Source organism: Protopterus annectens, chromosome 4.part0, assembly GCF_019279795.1.
Source record: "Protopterus annectens isolate FY-2018-M chromosome 4.part0, PAN1.0, whole genome shotgun sequence".
NCBI classification, from domain to species: Eukaryota; Metazoa; Chordata; order Ceratodontiformes; family Protopteridae; genus Protopterus; species Protopterus annectens.
The window spans coordinates 1,423,622,897-1,423,638,314 of record NC_056733.1 but is presented as its reverse complement, the minus strand read 5'-3'; the positions used below and the strand labels follow the sequence as shown (position 1 = coordinate 1,423,638,314).

The following is a 15,418-nucleotide window of genomic DNA, read 5'->3' as shown; positions in this document are numbered from 1 at the left end:
AATATAGACATTAGTCCAGCTGAGGATGTAAAACAAGAATAAAACATAGATGTAAAACAGCTATAGAACATAGTACAATTTTAAAATATGGTGACATATACTAAAAATGATTACAAATGTAGTTAAGATTCATCAGTGAACAATTGATACAATCTGTTTTTAAGGTACATAACAGCCATTAGCAGTTGTTGCTACAAGAAGTTAGTACTATGTGGTAGGTTGCTGGGAACATGAGTAGCCAAGCTTGCTAAGAGTAGGTTGTTGATAGGCGGCCGAGAGAGGTAGTGGGTGGGTGGAGTGGATGGTATTAGAGGGGGGGTTTAAAGGGCATATCTGGCAAGTTTAAGTGTGATTTTAGTAAGGATTTGAAGTCGGTGCAAGAAGTTACAGAGGATCGGAGGGAGTTCCAGAGTTTGGCTATAGTGCAGGAAAATAATGCTTCTCCAGCAGAGTTATTGGCTCTTGTGACCTGTAGGAGGTGTTTGTGGCTGGATCTTGGTGGACTCATGGTTATGTAGGGTTGGAGTAGATTCTGGAGAGATGGGACTTTTAGTGGTTGGTTTATTAGTTTGTGGGCGAGTGTGAGTTGGTACCATTGAAGGAGGTGGGGGAGCTCTAGTCAGCCCAGTTCTGGTAGTGAGAGACAGTTGCGAGTATGGTATGAAGCCCCTGTGATTTGGCGATTTTATTGTAGCAGTTTTTGGGCTTATTTAGGTAGCATTGTCTAAGGTTCGTAATTACTGGGAGAGGCGTAGAGTAGGGTAGAGATAAGATGAGAATTTGCTACCGAAATATTAGCTGCTTTGGTAAGTAGTTGCTGATTTCTATATAATGCTCCTATTTTTTTGTGTGCTTTTTTAATGGTCATGGAAATGTGAATGTCAAAGTTCAGTTTATTGTCTGTTTCTACTCCTAGTAATTTGGTGTGTTCTGTAGGATGGATGGTGGTGGTGTCTTTTCCTGTGATGTTAAAGTGAGAGCTGTCTAGGGTAAGTTTGGTGGGTTGGAAGATTAGTAATTTTGTTTTGTTTGGGTTGAGTATTAGTTGGGCATCGGGTAATCAAGTTTCAATAGAGGAAAATGCTTCCTGTGTGACTTTTTGCAGTTTGGGTAGGGAGTGGACTGTGCAGTTGATGGTTGAGTCATCTGCATTTTGTATGAGTGTGCCATGTTTTGTGGCTGAGGCTAGATTATTGGTGAAAATAGAGAAAAGGAGGGGTCCCAGGATGGACCCTTGGGGAATCCCTATGGAGACTGGTAGTTGGGGGGATAGGTCATCCTGCGAAACAGCTGCTTGTTGGTGGTCAGATAGGTAACTCTGAAACCATTTGATGACTGGTTGAGAAGAAGGATAGGTTATTGAGAAGAGAGATGAGTTGTTTGTGTGGGAGCATGTCAAAAGTTTTAGAGAGGTCTTGGAAGGTAACTGAGGAGAGATAACCTGCATTTTTATTTTGTTGGATAGTGTTGGAGAAAGAGTAAGATGGTGGTGGTGCTATGGTTAGGTTGGAAACCGTGTTGTGTGTTGGAGAAGAGGTTGTTAGCAAGGAGGTGATCTGAGACTTGAGAATGAATGCATCTCTCTAGTATTTTGGAGAGTGGCGAGGGAATAGCTATGGGGGCGGTAATTGGTTAGATCTGTGGAGTGACCTCCTTTGTGTAGGGGAATTGTGTGAGACTTTCTGAGAGATCTCTTAATCAAGAGTGATACTGGGTAGGCTAGAGCGTCAGCTGCAGGTTGAAGGTTTTCACTTGGGAGGTTGTCTACTGCTAATCTGGTGGTTTTAAGTTTAGTTAATAGTTTTGTTTTGGAGGTAGGAACAGGAGAGAAAGAGAAGCTAGTGGGGAGATTGTTAGTTGTAGTTGATGGTGTGGGTTTATGGGGGGGGGTTGTGTTGTCTAACTAGTGATAGTACGGTTTGTGTGAAGTGATTGTTGAAAGAGGTAGCAATATTTTCGGATGAGTGAGTTAAGTTAAGAGTGGGTGTACTTACGTTACCTGGGTGGAGGATGGAGTTTATTGAGGACCGGAATTGTTTGGGGTTATGTTGGGAGGAGGTAAGGGCAGAGACCAGTAGTATTGGATTTTGTCCTGTTTTATAAGCTTTTTGGTTCTATTGTGCAGTTCTAGGAATTTTTGCCTAATAGAGGGTTTTTTGGTTTTGCCCCAGCTGTCCCAAGCTTTAGCCCTGTTTTTCATTTCAGACTTAGTGTTTTTTTGTAACCATGGGGATGGTAGGAGTCTAGTTCGGGAACGTCTTATGGGGGCGTGGTAATTAAGGATGCTTAGGAATGTTTTATTAAAGTAGTCAACTGTGTCATCTAGTTTTAGATATTTTACAGGTTGCCAGTTAGTCCTTTAGAGATGAGCTGAATGAGGGAGGGTTGAAGTTAGTTCTTTTGTGTATTTGACGGTAGATGATTGGTTTTGCTTTATAAAGGTGTCTTTTTAGTAGGAAGGTTGGGGAGTGATCACTGAGGCTTCAGATAGGCAGCCTGCTATATATGACTGGGGGCTCTTATTGACTAGTATCCACTCAAGGGTAGTGTGTTTGTTGGAGTTTTTATTTATCCTAGTAGGTGACTGGACTAGTTGGGTGAAGCCATGAAGTTTTACATGATGGGTTGGGTGGTTGCTAGAACAGGATTGCCAGTCAGTGTTGAAGTCTCCTAGAATTAAAGTTTCTTGGGGTAGGTGGTGGGTAGTCCAGCTGAGGAGGTTTTCAAGTGGAGGGATGTTTTGGCCAGGTGGGAAGTAGCAACCTATTATGTTTAGGGTTTTATTTCAGTTTATTTTAAGGTTGGTATATATTATTTCTTCCGTACCTATTTGGGGAGCTGCTAACTATAAGAAATGGATGTCTAGATGCTGTTTAAATATTATAGCTATACCACCTCCTTTTTTGTTTAGTCGGTCTACTCTTAGTATATTGTAACCGGTAGGGAGGATTTGCTCATTAGTAATTAATGTGTGGTTTTAACCATGTTTCTATAAGGATCACTACATCAGGAGAGTATACGTCTATGGTGGCATGGAATTCATTCACCTTGTTGCATATACTTCTAATATTTATGCTCATCAGAAGCCATCAGAGTTATTCTGTCAATCACTTTGATGCTTTTTCCATTGTCATTTCAATTATATTAGCTCAAGAGATGTTTGAGGAAATACGTTTTATGACATATGAGGACATGGCATGCCTGATGCATTTCTTAAAGAAAAATAAATAAATGCAAAGTCTGTATGTAGTTGTATCTATATTGGTCCAAAAATGCTACAAGTAGGCTTTGTACAAGAAGTTTGGAAAGCATCTGTTATAACTCCAGTCTTTAAAGGGAGTAATGTAAGTAACCTTGGGTTTTGTCAATCTGTTAACTTGACCTGCATTTTTCAGTACAGTGTTTCAGAAGATAATTTTGATGTTACTTCTAGAATTAAACCAGCATGGCTATGTTACTGCTCCTGCTTTTGTCTAGTCTGCCAATTGTATACCTGTGTAACTGAGGCAGATGAACTTCCCCATAGTTCACATTACCTACTCAGCTCAAGGCTTGTCATATTAATTCTTGGTCACCAGCTGAATTTATACGTGGTCTCGGATACTGCTAGTTATGGTTGCAATCAAAACAGTTTTGCTACTTTAAAAGCCCGTACTTCTGATGTACATTAATGGTCTGACTTGGGGCCAGTTTTGTTTAACCTGTTCATGTTAGTATAACTTGTGCTAGAACCAATAATTTGTTGTAAGTTTTCGTATGTTACCAAAGCACCTATACTGTACATTTGTGTGGACACTTTTTAATACAAACCCAAAATGTCAAGCTGGTATCTTGTTCCCAAGGCAGCTGCATTGAATTTTAACATAAAAAATGCCATACCTATATAATGAGCACATTTAGGAAAATCAGTATTCCATCAGCCATTGCCTTATCAATCATGTTTGTTGTTATAAAAATATCCTGGTAATTGACACTGAGTTAATGTCCTTTAATATTCATGCTTGACTATTTACAAAAAGACACTGGGAACTCTGTATCTAATTTTCAGGACTACTGCTTCAAAGACTACAGACGTTTTTATCTCCATACCAAATTTTGATCATCCGCGGTGGTGCAGCAGTAGCGTTGTTGCATAGCAGCAAGAGGTTCTCCCGTTCGATTCTCGACTGGGGAGCGGGGAGTGCCTTCTGTGTGGAGTCTGCATGTCCTCCCCATGGTTGGGTGGGCGTTCAAAAGACATGCATAAATGGGCGTGCCTTCGTTGAAGGTTGAACGTCGGCGTTCGTGAAAATCTGCTGCCAATCATTAGCGGACCGGATTTCCGATGTGGCAACCCCTAACCGCGAAAAGCCAGAAAAAGGAGAAGAAGATTGCATGGACGGCAGCTTGTATGTATTCGTTTACAAATCATGGATAGGCTTCATCTTGCCTGTGACCTTGAAACAGGTAAAGCAGGTGTTGGTGAAAGAATGGATTTTCTTTTACCAGGCACTGGTTAGATTACAGCTAGAATATGCATTTCTGGATGCCTTTATGGATTATAAAACTGTCATGCTGGAAACTTTACAGAAGGCAAGTGGGATGGCAATGAGACTAGAGAATGTGATGTGTGAGAATAAAACTGTTTTCTTTTTCAGAATGTAATGTGTATGTTAGCTACATTTAAGCCTTCTAAATCCTGCAGCAAGTAAACTAGAAATATGAGATTTGAGCGGCAGTATCCATCTTTCTGTGTAGCATGGAAAGAGGTGAGGACCTATGACCTTTCTGTGTAATGTATAAGTTTGTAACTGCAACAGAACAACTGATTAGCAGAACAATTATACACAGGATGTGAATTGCATAACAGACGTGAAGAGAGAGACTTTTTTTTTCTGACATCTGGTTATAAAATTGGTGAGTATTCCCATGCCAGGAAGTCAAAACTGTAAAAATGCAATTAGAGGATATTGTAAGAAGATAGCTGGCCAAGAGCAGGAAAACAAATTCATTGACATGTAAATGTCAAACTCCTATTTAAGTACATCTGTTGCATTTATGTATGTATAATGAAGAAGCCAAGTAGCTAAACAGCAGGACATTTAGAGAGTTAAAAACAGGAGAGTGCTGTCCATGAGCTTGTGATATACAGACCCACACAGACATTGCCAACATCCTAGCTGACAGGTTCATTGCAAACTTCTCCCCCCCCCCCTCACCAAAAGGGCAAATATCTATCCCAGCAGAGTGCTGCCCCCCCTGACATCTCAGATGCTCAGGTAAGAGCCACCCTCTCCAAAGCAAAAAACACAGCATCAATGGGACCAGACGGTGTCCTGGACTGCGTGCTACATGAACTCCAAGAAGAGCTAAACCCAAACATAAAACTACTGTTCAATCTCAGCCTTACTACAGGATATGTGCCCAAAGAGTGGCGTACAGCAACAGTGGTCCATCTCCATAAAGGTGGTGCCTCAACGGATCCTGGAAACTATTGCCCCATAAGCCTGACTAGCTTGGTCTGCAAAGCTATGGAAAGGATCATCATGGACCTCATAAATAAAGATATTGAGGACCTACAGACAGTGGATCCTACCCAGTTCGGCTTTGTTAAGGGCAGATCCTGCCTCTTAAAACCTGGTTGATTTCTTTGAAACAGTCACCAAGGCCATTGACGAGGGGAAGGTGGTCCACACAGCCTACCTGGACCTCGCAAAAGCCTTCGATACAATACCCCACTCAGGCATTATAGATAAGCTCACCAGCTTAAATATAAACCCCTATGTCACTAGATGGATTGCAAACTGGCTCAAGGACAGAACCCACATGGTTAGAATTGCTGGAGCCATGTCAGACTCCAAACCAGTTACAAGTGGTGTCCCACAAGGCTCAGTCCTGGGAACTCTCTTATTCGGTATATATTTCTTGGAGGTACAGGCCAACATGGAAGGACTGTGGCTGACCAAGTTTGCAGATGACTGCAAACTGGGCGCCATAATAGACTCTCCAGCTGACACAAGCATCCCCAAAAGGGCCTCATAGAAACAGACAACTGGTGCCAGAGCCATGGCCTCAAGCTAAATGCCAAATAGTGTATAGTCATCCCCTTTGGCAAAAACAAAGTGCCCACAAATTACCACATAGGTGGTAATCCATTAAGTACAGAAGAAGTAATTAGGGACCTGGGGACCCAAGTTGATAGCAATCTCTCATTTGACAACCACGTGGCCAAAGTGGTTAGAAAAACATTTTATATAGCCCACCTAATCATGAAGGGATTCACATCTAGATCAGGGGAGGTCATCGTGCCTCTTTACTCATCCCTCATCAGGCCCATAATTGAGTACAATGCCCCTTTTGGGATGTACCTTACCAGACACCTGCAGCAACTGGAAAGACCCCAAAAGTACCTCACCAAGAGGATCAAAGGGCTCAAACAGATGCCATATGCTGCCCGGTTAAAGAAACTCAGCTCTACTCAGTGGCATACTGCCTATTCAGAGGCGATCTGTGCCTGACGTATAAAGCCATGTCCAACCCGGAATTAATGGACAATGCTGCACCTCAGAAAATCCAAATCCCATCGAGCTATGCGCTCGAGAGACTTGAACCTCAGCACTGAAATAAATAGGACATGCTGGAGGGACAGATTCATAACCCAGAGGCTCCCTTCACTCTGGAATAAAATCCCAGTCCAGGTTAGGCAGAGTCCCTCATTGACTCTCTTCAAGAGGAATCTTTATGAGTGGATGGGAGATCGTAGGTTTACCCCAGGTATCACTTCTGTGTCACTGTAGACAGAGGCACAGTATACTAATCTTGAAAAAGGGCATAGCAAAATAAATTTAAAATGGGTGGCGAAAGCCAAACACATTCTGGCTAGGTTTATAAATGCTCTAGGGTAGATAGCCTAGTATGAACCTATGAACCTACACGTTTGTTTCTGTGTTTAATCCCCTGCTTGTGAGGTCTTCTAGACATTCTGTCCAGGCATAGTAATTATTTTATTTAAAAGATAGCTAAGAAAATGTTTAGCTAAAAACAGATGCTTTTCTTGTAATTTATTTGTTCCAAGTTATTTTATGTTTTCTGTGTCCAGATTTATATTTATCTGCATGTTTAAATGTTGTTTCTTAACCCGTTCTTTATTAAGTAAAGTTTTTTTTAATTTATTCACTTTTAAGATCTGGTGGTTAATTGTCTGATTTACTTATTTATTATTTGATCATGCTAAGTGGTGACAGGCTGCTGATGTCCATCTCTAAGTAGCCTGCCTGCTGTGCCACACATTAACATTTCTGTTTATAATTGTCTGAATAGTCAAGAATGAACAGTAACTGGGAAGTTCCCCAGTAATGTAAATTAGTTTTGTGGCAGTTTACTACCTTGGCTTTCACTGGAGATTTGGAGATATATGTATGTTTAAACGTGAGAGTTTATTTAGAGCACAGTTACTGTGGGCAGGTGTGCATGGAGTTCCTCCATAATCCAATTCAACTGTAATTTGGACGGTGGGATGGGGAACACCAAATTCATCCCTGGCTTGGCACCTATGGCTCTAATGGACACAAGCAGCCTGTAAATAGTTCACCTCCCAAGACCCTGCTTACACTTTTCAAGGGTACCAGAACTTGTCAGAGATTTGGGATGCATGGCTAGGCTTAAAAAGGCCGTTGTGGTGGTTAGCGTAGTAAACCGCTATGAACCTGTGAACCTATGGAAAGCATGGAAGCCTGATAGAGTGATGAGAAAATAAGTCTGTCAAGCTGGACCAAAGATGCTGCTAAATGTGGTGTTCAGTATGAAGCCTGTTCTTGGGTGCTGATGGCATGCACCCATACTCAGGGCAAAGGTTTTCTGCATGTTCTTGTGGCCGTGGTGCATTTAGGGAGTTGTTCAGTGATTCTTAACTGTGTGCTTTTTCCATAATTTCTTTTCTTTAGTACCAGTGGTATGACTAAAGAGACTATATCCTTGGTGACCTTTAGTACCAGTGGTATGACTAAAGAGACTATATCCTTGGTGACCATCAGATTTTAGATTCAGAAAATTCATTTGTGGGCAGTGGAATAGATTTAAGTACCATAGCCTCTGTCTTCTTGTTTTCTGTTGGTCTGTAGTGGGTGGGATTCAAGCCCCTATCTGTCTGTCACCCAAAAGGCCTGTGACAGAGAATATCAAACACGATGAAAGGCTAAGTAAACAGGACTTTTTTTTTTTAAACACAGATGGAGATAAGATGTGAATTTGATATAGGCAATAAAACAACAAAAATATTTTTGGATACTCCATTTTAAATAAATACTGTGCCCAGAAGTGTTTATGCTGCTTTATTGTTATTTATACTGATCTTTATATGTGGTGATACGATACAAGTACACAGTACAATTAGGAGTAAATGTGATAGGGTTACCATGGTAAAGGAGGACAAGGTAGGCATATGGAGGTATGACTGATAGATAAAAGGAACACAGTTAATCTTCTTATGAGGGAATACTTTCCAGAGAGAGACAGGGAAGTTGGCATTGGAATTACTTGACTGAAATAGATGATATAAGCCGAGACATGATGGTCTTGAAAATAGCTTATTCTTCAAGAGGTGTATAGAAAAAGTGGAAGTAAGGTACGTTAGGCTAGCTGCAACATTTGGGCAGACAAGATGCCTTCTGTCCCCTCTACCAACTAATTATCGTAAGGTAAAGGCAAACCTTTGAAACGCCATTTACACTGAGTGGAATCGTTACTCTGTTTTTGAATGCCAGATATATCTGTACACTTAATCTAATTCTTATCTGCAGAACAGTTGACTACATATGCTCTCATGTTATATTCATATATGTAGCAGATATTTTTATGCAGGAAAATGTAATACATTTTCATTAGATATAGTGCAAAAGTAAATTTTAAGTAATTATAAAAAGCACATTAAACTATTATATTTTTAATCTCCAGTGTACTGTTTTACTCTTACAGTGGCCAAATATATGATGAAAGTGTAGGAAGAGAAACGTCTTCAAAAAATACAACTGAAAGTCAAGAGACCAGTGGAGACCATCCCAGGGTTAATTCCATGGACAATTATGTCATATTAGAGAAAATAAGGCCAGTGATGAGCAACAGCATGGTGCAGACTGACCTCTCAAACAAACTGGATACTAAGACATGTCATCAGTTGGGGGATGAAATACAGAAATTTCAGTTCAACCATAGAAGGAATCAAAGTGATGCTGAGGTCATCCATCCAAGGTCTTCTTCATACAGAGAAGACTGGCCTAAAGTAAATATTGACAGTACTACAAACCCAAATGAGAAGGATGCATGGAACAGAAAAGCTGAGTTACATAAAAGGTATCCTGAGCTTAAGAGAACTCTGCTAGATTCCAAAAAGTCATCATCTGAATCTTTGTCAACAGAAAGTTATCTGTTGTCTTTCACAATGAGCCCTAGATCTCCTGGGCCTTTACTATCCCCTGGTTTAACCATAGAAGATGATGTCTTCACTAGCAATGTTTCTGTTAGCACAGAAAAGCAGAATGCAGATATTTCAGTAGAGTGTATCCAACTGTCACCAGATACAGCATTGTGCAAGTCGCCACAAAGTGAAAGGTAATGATTTTGTGTGCTCTAATGGTATCTACTGCATAATTAGTCTGTGTAGTTTGGACTTAATTAATGCTAATGGTAATCTCTGTTTACATTAAAAGTTTACTGCATTGTATATTTGAAGCATTTCTTTAAAGATGCAGCAGAAGGGACCCTTCTGGGAGATATTCAGTTGCATGGTGATCTATACTTTTTTAGAGACTTACAGCCACTAGAATTCATTTTTGTAAGTTTGTGAATTGCTTTACACTTTTATGATGCACTCATTTTGTCATATGTGGTTATTCTGATGGTTTTATAAGTCTGCCTGTATCTTGGCACCTCGTGCGTACTTTCTTCAAACATCAGCATTACCCCTTATCTGTGTAGAATCTAACTTGATGTCATCATCTCTGGAAGGTTTCTATAAATGTTGCCATGTATTGTATAAAAGTGACATGGGACCTGATAGTATCACAAGCTGTATTCTGCACCATCTCCAGCAAGAACTAGCTTCATCATTGAGCACCCTGTTTAACCACAGCCTAGTTACAGGCTTCATTCCAGCAGAGTGGAGAACTGCCATTGTCATCCCCTTGCACAAAGGTGGTGCCACTACTGACCCGGGAAACTGTTGCCCCATTAGCTTGACAAGTCTGATCTGTAAAGCCATGGAGCCTATTATTATGGATCTCATAAACAACGACACACACAATCTCCAGGCACTTGACCCCACCCAGTTTGGATTTGTGAGGGGGAGATCATGCGTATTGAACCTAGTTGACTTCTTAAACTGTCACCAAGGCCCTGGATGAGGGAAAGTCAAGTACATACAGCTTACCTTGACCTGGCCAAGGCCTTTGACACAATGCCCCACTCTGGCATTATCAAAAAGTTAACACAACTTAGTATTAATCCGTATCTTGTCAGATGTGTGGCCAGCTGGCTGACAGGACCCACAAGGTCAAAATAGGTGTCACCACATCTGACAGCAGACCTGTCACTAGTGGCGTTCCCCAGGGATCTATCCTGGGACCCTTACTGTTTGGCATCTACTTCTCAAAGGTCCAGGTAAAGACAAAGGGCATGTGGCTGACCAAGTTTGCGGATGACTGTAAGTTGGGTGCTGTCATTGACTCTCCAAATTATATTAACATACTGCAAGAGGGTCTCACAGCTACAGATAACTGATGCCAAAGTCATGGCCTTAAGTTAAATGCAAAAAAATGCATTATCATACCATTCAGAAAAAAACACAGCACCTGCTGATTACCACATCAATGGCAACCCCCTAAGCACTCAACCTGTGGTGAGAGACCTGGGTACTCAGTTTGACAACAATCTCACATTCAGCCATTATGTGATGGCAGTAGTCAGAAAAGCCTTTTACTCGGTTCATCTCATAAGTAAAGGGATTGCATCCAGAAAAAAGGAGATTATTGTCTCTCTGTACTCCTCCCTCATTAGACCTATAATTGAGTATAATGCCACATTTGGTATGTACCTCTCCAAACACCTGCACCAACTGGAAAGGTCACAGAAATACCTCACAAAGGGAATCCATTGCCTCTAACACCTGTCCTATGTGGACAGGCCGAAATCACTATCACTCTACTCGGTATCATACAGATTGCTCAGAGGTGACCTGTGTCTTGCCTACAAGGCAATATTGGACCCTGCCCTACTAGAGATGCTTCATATCCATAAGTCTAACTCCTCATGCAATACCCACTCAATAGGCCTAAATCTACTGTGTGACATCAACAAAACTTGCCGGAGAGACAGGTTTGTCTCCCAGAGGTTGCCCCATCTCTGGAATAGACTTTCTATACATGTCATTACCTCGCTGACCCTCTTCAAGCACAACTTTGATGAGTGGATGGGAAACCACAAATTTGTCAATGGTTCCACATGTGTCCCTCATTGACAGAGGAGACAGGTGCTGACTGATGTTTTTTTTGGGGGATAATCTCTTTTCTAGGCTTGTAAGGGCCCTAGGGCCATTAGCCTAGTAACCTCCTATGATCCGATGTTTTCATTGCCTCCATCCCCATGCCATCACCTCACAAACAGATGCACAGTCCTACTTCTGTTCACCACATTTGCTTACATTGTGTTATATGACTGATTTTTGGGATGATGGCCAGTCGGAGATCATCATTTTCCTTACATTCACCTCAAGTTTGTATTTTGTATTAACATCTGCATCTCCTGCAAGCTGTGTAATTTTCTATTACTTTAAAGAAATCTATAGCCCCCTTCTGTCTACCCATTGTGCTAACCATTTCCAAATGTCATTGAAGGCTTATTCACCCATCTATGACTACTGCATTGGTTTTATTATAAGCAAACATAGGAATCCTATTTTTCATTTACCCTACAGTAAAATGCTGTTACTGATATTTGTGCCACTCTGCTAATTACTTACCTTTTCAGTAGACAGCTCTCTCCCACCCATAATTCTCTTCTCTAACTGTGTGTTTTCTGTGCACTGACTAAACTAGATGAGAATCCACATTGCGCATCCTCTCTACCAGCTTTTTCTGTAACATGGCATACAGCCCTGTTTGAAGTAGAGGCCTCCTATAGCCATTGGTTCCCATTGACTGGATTTGCTGTGGTGCAGTAATAAGATTGTATCAGAGTAAACTGGCAAAGGCATTCACTGTTTGTGTCCTTACTCCTGCTTTTACTAGTGCATTTGTGTTCAGGACCTCAGACTGCCCCCTTACTTCCCAGAATTCTTTTTGTTTGTTTTTCAGAGATTATAGTATAGTTGAGTGTCCTTATAGCTTCTTCCTGCAGTCTTATGTCCGGTAGTTCTACGGAAGAAGTTCTCCTCCACTTTCATGGAAGATATGAAGCAGCAGAAGTTAGTTATTCAGGATCACACACTCTACAGGTGGGTATTCATGGGTTTCCCCCTATGTAAAGGCACCACCAAAGTGACTATGTTGCTGTATAATGGCAACCCCCTAAGAGTCGCAGGACAAGCTGTATAGATAGCCTTGATGAATGCTCACCAGAATGCCAACAGCAGTTTAAGATGGCAGATGGTGTGACCTCTGTTCCTTTGTCACTCCTTAGCACTTCACTTTACTTCTATTACTTGATTACACACCCCATTTAAGCTGCCTTGTACCTCCCATTCTGTTAACATGGTTTCTCTTTGGCTTCCTCACTCTCCCTCCTACCTGCTTTCAGTGCCTCAGTTTCTAGCTGGAGCTTAAATGTTTTTCTGCCCAGCTGTATGAAGCCGCCCACTCATCTCCACTAGCCCTTTATCAAAACTGAGATGTTCTGCACAGCTGTAGCAACTTGTCATTTTTACACGCCTTCTTCCATCCCTCCATCCTATATTTTAGCCAGACGTTTGTAAGTGCAGCATTTCCTCTTCTGTTATCATACTTATTTGTACTCTACCCTTAAAATGTACTTGTAGATCCTCTGCTTTTACCATCCCCTTCCATTTTCTGTATTGCTTTTTTTCTGTACAACAAATTAAAACTCTATTGAAGTCCCATAGCTAATGCTTATTTTCCCATCCTGACTCCATTTCAAGAATCCCAGTCTGCAGTGTGGCACCTGCTGCTTTCTTCACTATGTCTGTATTTCCTTTGAGGCCTTCATTTTCTGATGAAAGCCTGACCTTCCAAATCAGCTTTTCCAGTATTCTCTCATTTTACACTCCCTTCAAGACTTTTCCCAGTTTACATTTGCCATCTAGAAGGCTGAAAAAGTCCTTTATTGTTAAGACACATCTTCGTTGTTTATTTACTCTCTCTAGTTTGTTGCATATATTTCACTAGGATGCTATTTGAATGCCTGACAGTCATGACTGAGAACATTAGTCACAATGTGGGATTATTGTTTTCATAGGGTCCCTAATTACTTCTTGTGTATTTAATGGATTACCACCTATGTGGTAATTTGTGGCTTACTTTTTTGCCAAAAAAGGGGATATACACTGCTTATCTATATTGCCCGTGGGGGGGTATTATATCAAAGGCTTTTTGGTCCAGGTGGGGTGTGCTGTGACCACCACCTTCCATCATCAATGGCCTTGACTGTTGTTTCAAAGAAATCAGCCAGGGATAAGGATCAGGATCTGCCCTTAACAAAGCCAACAGGATCCAGTGTCTGTAGGTCCCCAATATTATTATATGAGGTCCATCTTGATCCTTTTGATCCTTTCCATAGCCAAGCTTACCAGCTTTGTGGGGCGGGGGGGGGGCTTACCGTTGAGGCACCACCTTTATGGACCCATGGAGAGGGACCCATGCGCCACTCGAGTTTCGGCTCGTGCATCTTGAGATTTAGACTTTCTGCAAATATCTGAAAGCCCAGGGTGACAGGGTAAGCCGCCCCCTAAAGCAACAATCGCTTGTCTGAGTCATATTTGTACTTGCCTTGGGAGACCCTGAGTGCTTGTGTTATGTGGCGATCCTAGCCCGACAGGCTGCTCACCGTGACCTCTCTCCTTTGTCTCAGCCTGGTGAGCGGGGACTTGAGTGTGCCTGAGATAACCTATTACAATTGTGTGTGTAGTGTTGTTGAAATTAATGTAACTTGTAGTGTCCCCCTTACTCTGAGGTATAGTGATCTCAGTGTTGGTATATATAAGTTACAGCATATGTGAAAGCATAGACAGCTATAGTGGGGGCTAAGAAAGGTGCTTTGCCCATGAGCAAACATTTTAAATAATGTTTCAGCAAGTTTTGATGACTTCTGCTTTCCTTTCTTTGCACTTGTGACTGATTTTCTGGAATTTAAAGTTTCGTATAGCCCTTTCGTTATCCATTTTTTTCAGGAGCTCAGCCCACATTTTGCAGCCCAGTGTTTTTGAATGAAAGTGTGTTCATCAGATGATTTTGCCATGTAAAGAAATGGTCAGTAATGGTTAAGAGCTAACATTTTAGTAAGGAAAACAAGTTCAGTACGTTTTTTTTATTTCACATGAAATACCATGGTCTCCTACCTCACTGGTATGTGTGTAGATGGATAATGCTGGTTAAATAATTTTATTTTTCCTCACTTGCTTTATTCAGACATCCAGATCCAGGCAGGCGGTGTGGACAAGACTGGCCATTGTCCTGGGAATCAGTAACCTTTTTGAAAAAAAATCCACAATGTCACATAGGCAAGATCTGTCTAAAATAAAATCAAACTGATTTGGATTGCGTGATTGCAGATTGCCCCTGTTGTTGGTTATCCATCTGAATTGACTGTATTCCTTGACCACAGAAATAACACTGGAAGACTAGTCTGTAGTTTCCAAGGTCACTAATAGCACCTCCTCCTTAAAGGAACACCACAATGTCTTCTCTTCAGATCTCTGGTACATACCCCCCTTAAGGGCGTCTAAGGTCAAGTGGTTTAAGGAGGGCTTTAGTAAGATAATGTTTAGAGCTAAATAGAACACGATATTGTATGTTGTTAGCGCCTAGAGAGTTATTTCTTGTTTTAGGAAATGTAGCTATAATTTGTTGGATGTTGAGTTTGGGGCACATTTTATATACAGAATATCAGAGAGGCGGTTTCATGGAAAGACTAAGGAAAAATTAAAATTGAACTTGTCTGCAATTATATATTCGGGGTCTTAGTGCACATCACCATTTGTGAGCAGCTGAATGACATTTTGTCTCTTATGTGTAAGATATCTTACAGAATTTAAAAAAAAACTTAAGGCTATTCTTAGAGGGGGTGGCAGTATTTAATTCATAACTAGCTTTTACAGCTTTTGATGTTAAACTAGTCTGCAAAGAGCTAAGATGTCCGTTTTCTGTCTTTCTTTTTAATAATGAGAGGAATGAAGCCATAATGTATATGGAGGGGCACACATGCCTAAGTGTTAAAA

The 15,418-nt window shown here is 41.1% G+C and overlaps 1 protein-coding gene across 3 annotated transcripts in view; it reads left to right on the top strand.

The window, feature by feature from the left end:
- The window catches only part of LOC122799887 (protein Shroom1-like), a 1,099,098-nt gene that overhangs the window by 922,823 nt on the left and 160,857 nt on the right, over window positions 1-15,418 (top strand). For all 3 annotated transcript variants that reach the window (XM_044069259.1, XM_044069257.1, XM_044069258.1), the window contains one exon: window positions 8,953-9,585. In XM_044069259.1, coding sequence (XP_043925194.1) covers window positions 8,953-9,585 — 633 coding nt within the window. The remainder of the gene's footprint in view (window positions 1-8,952; window positions 9,586-15,418) is intronic.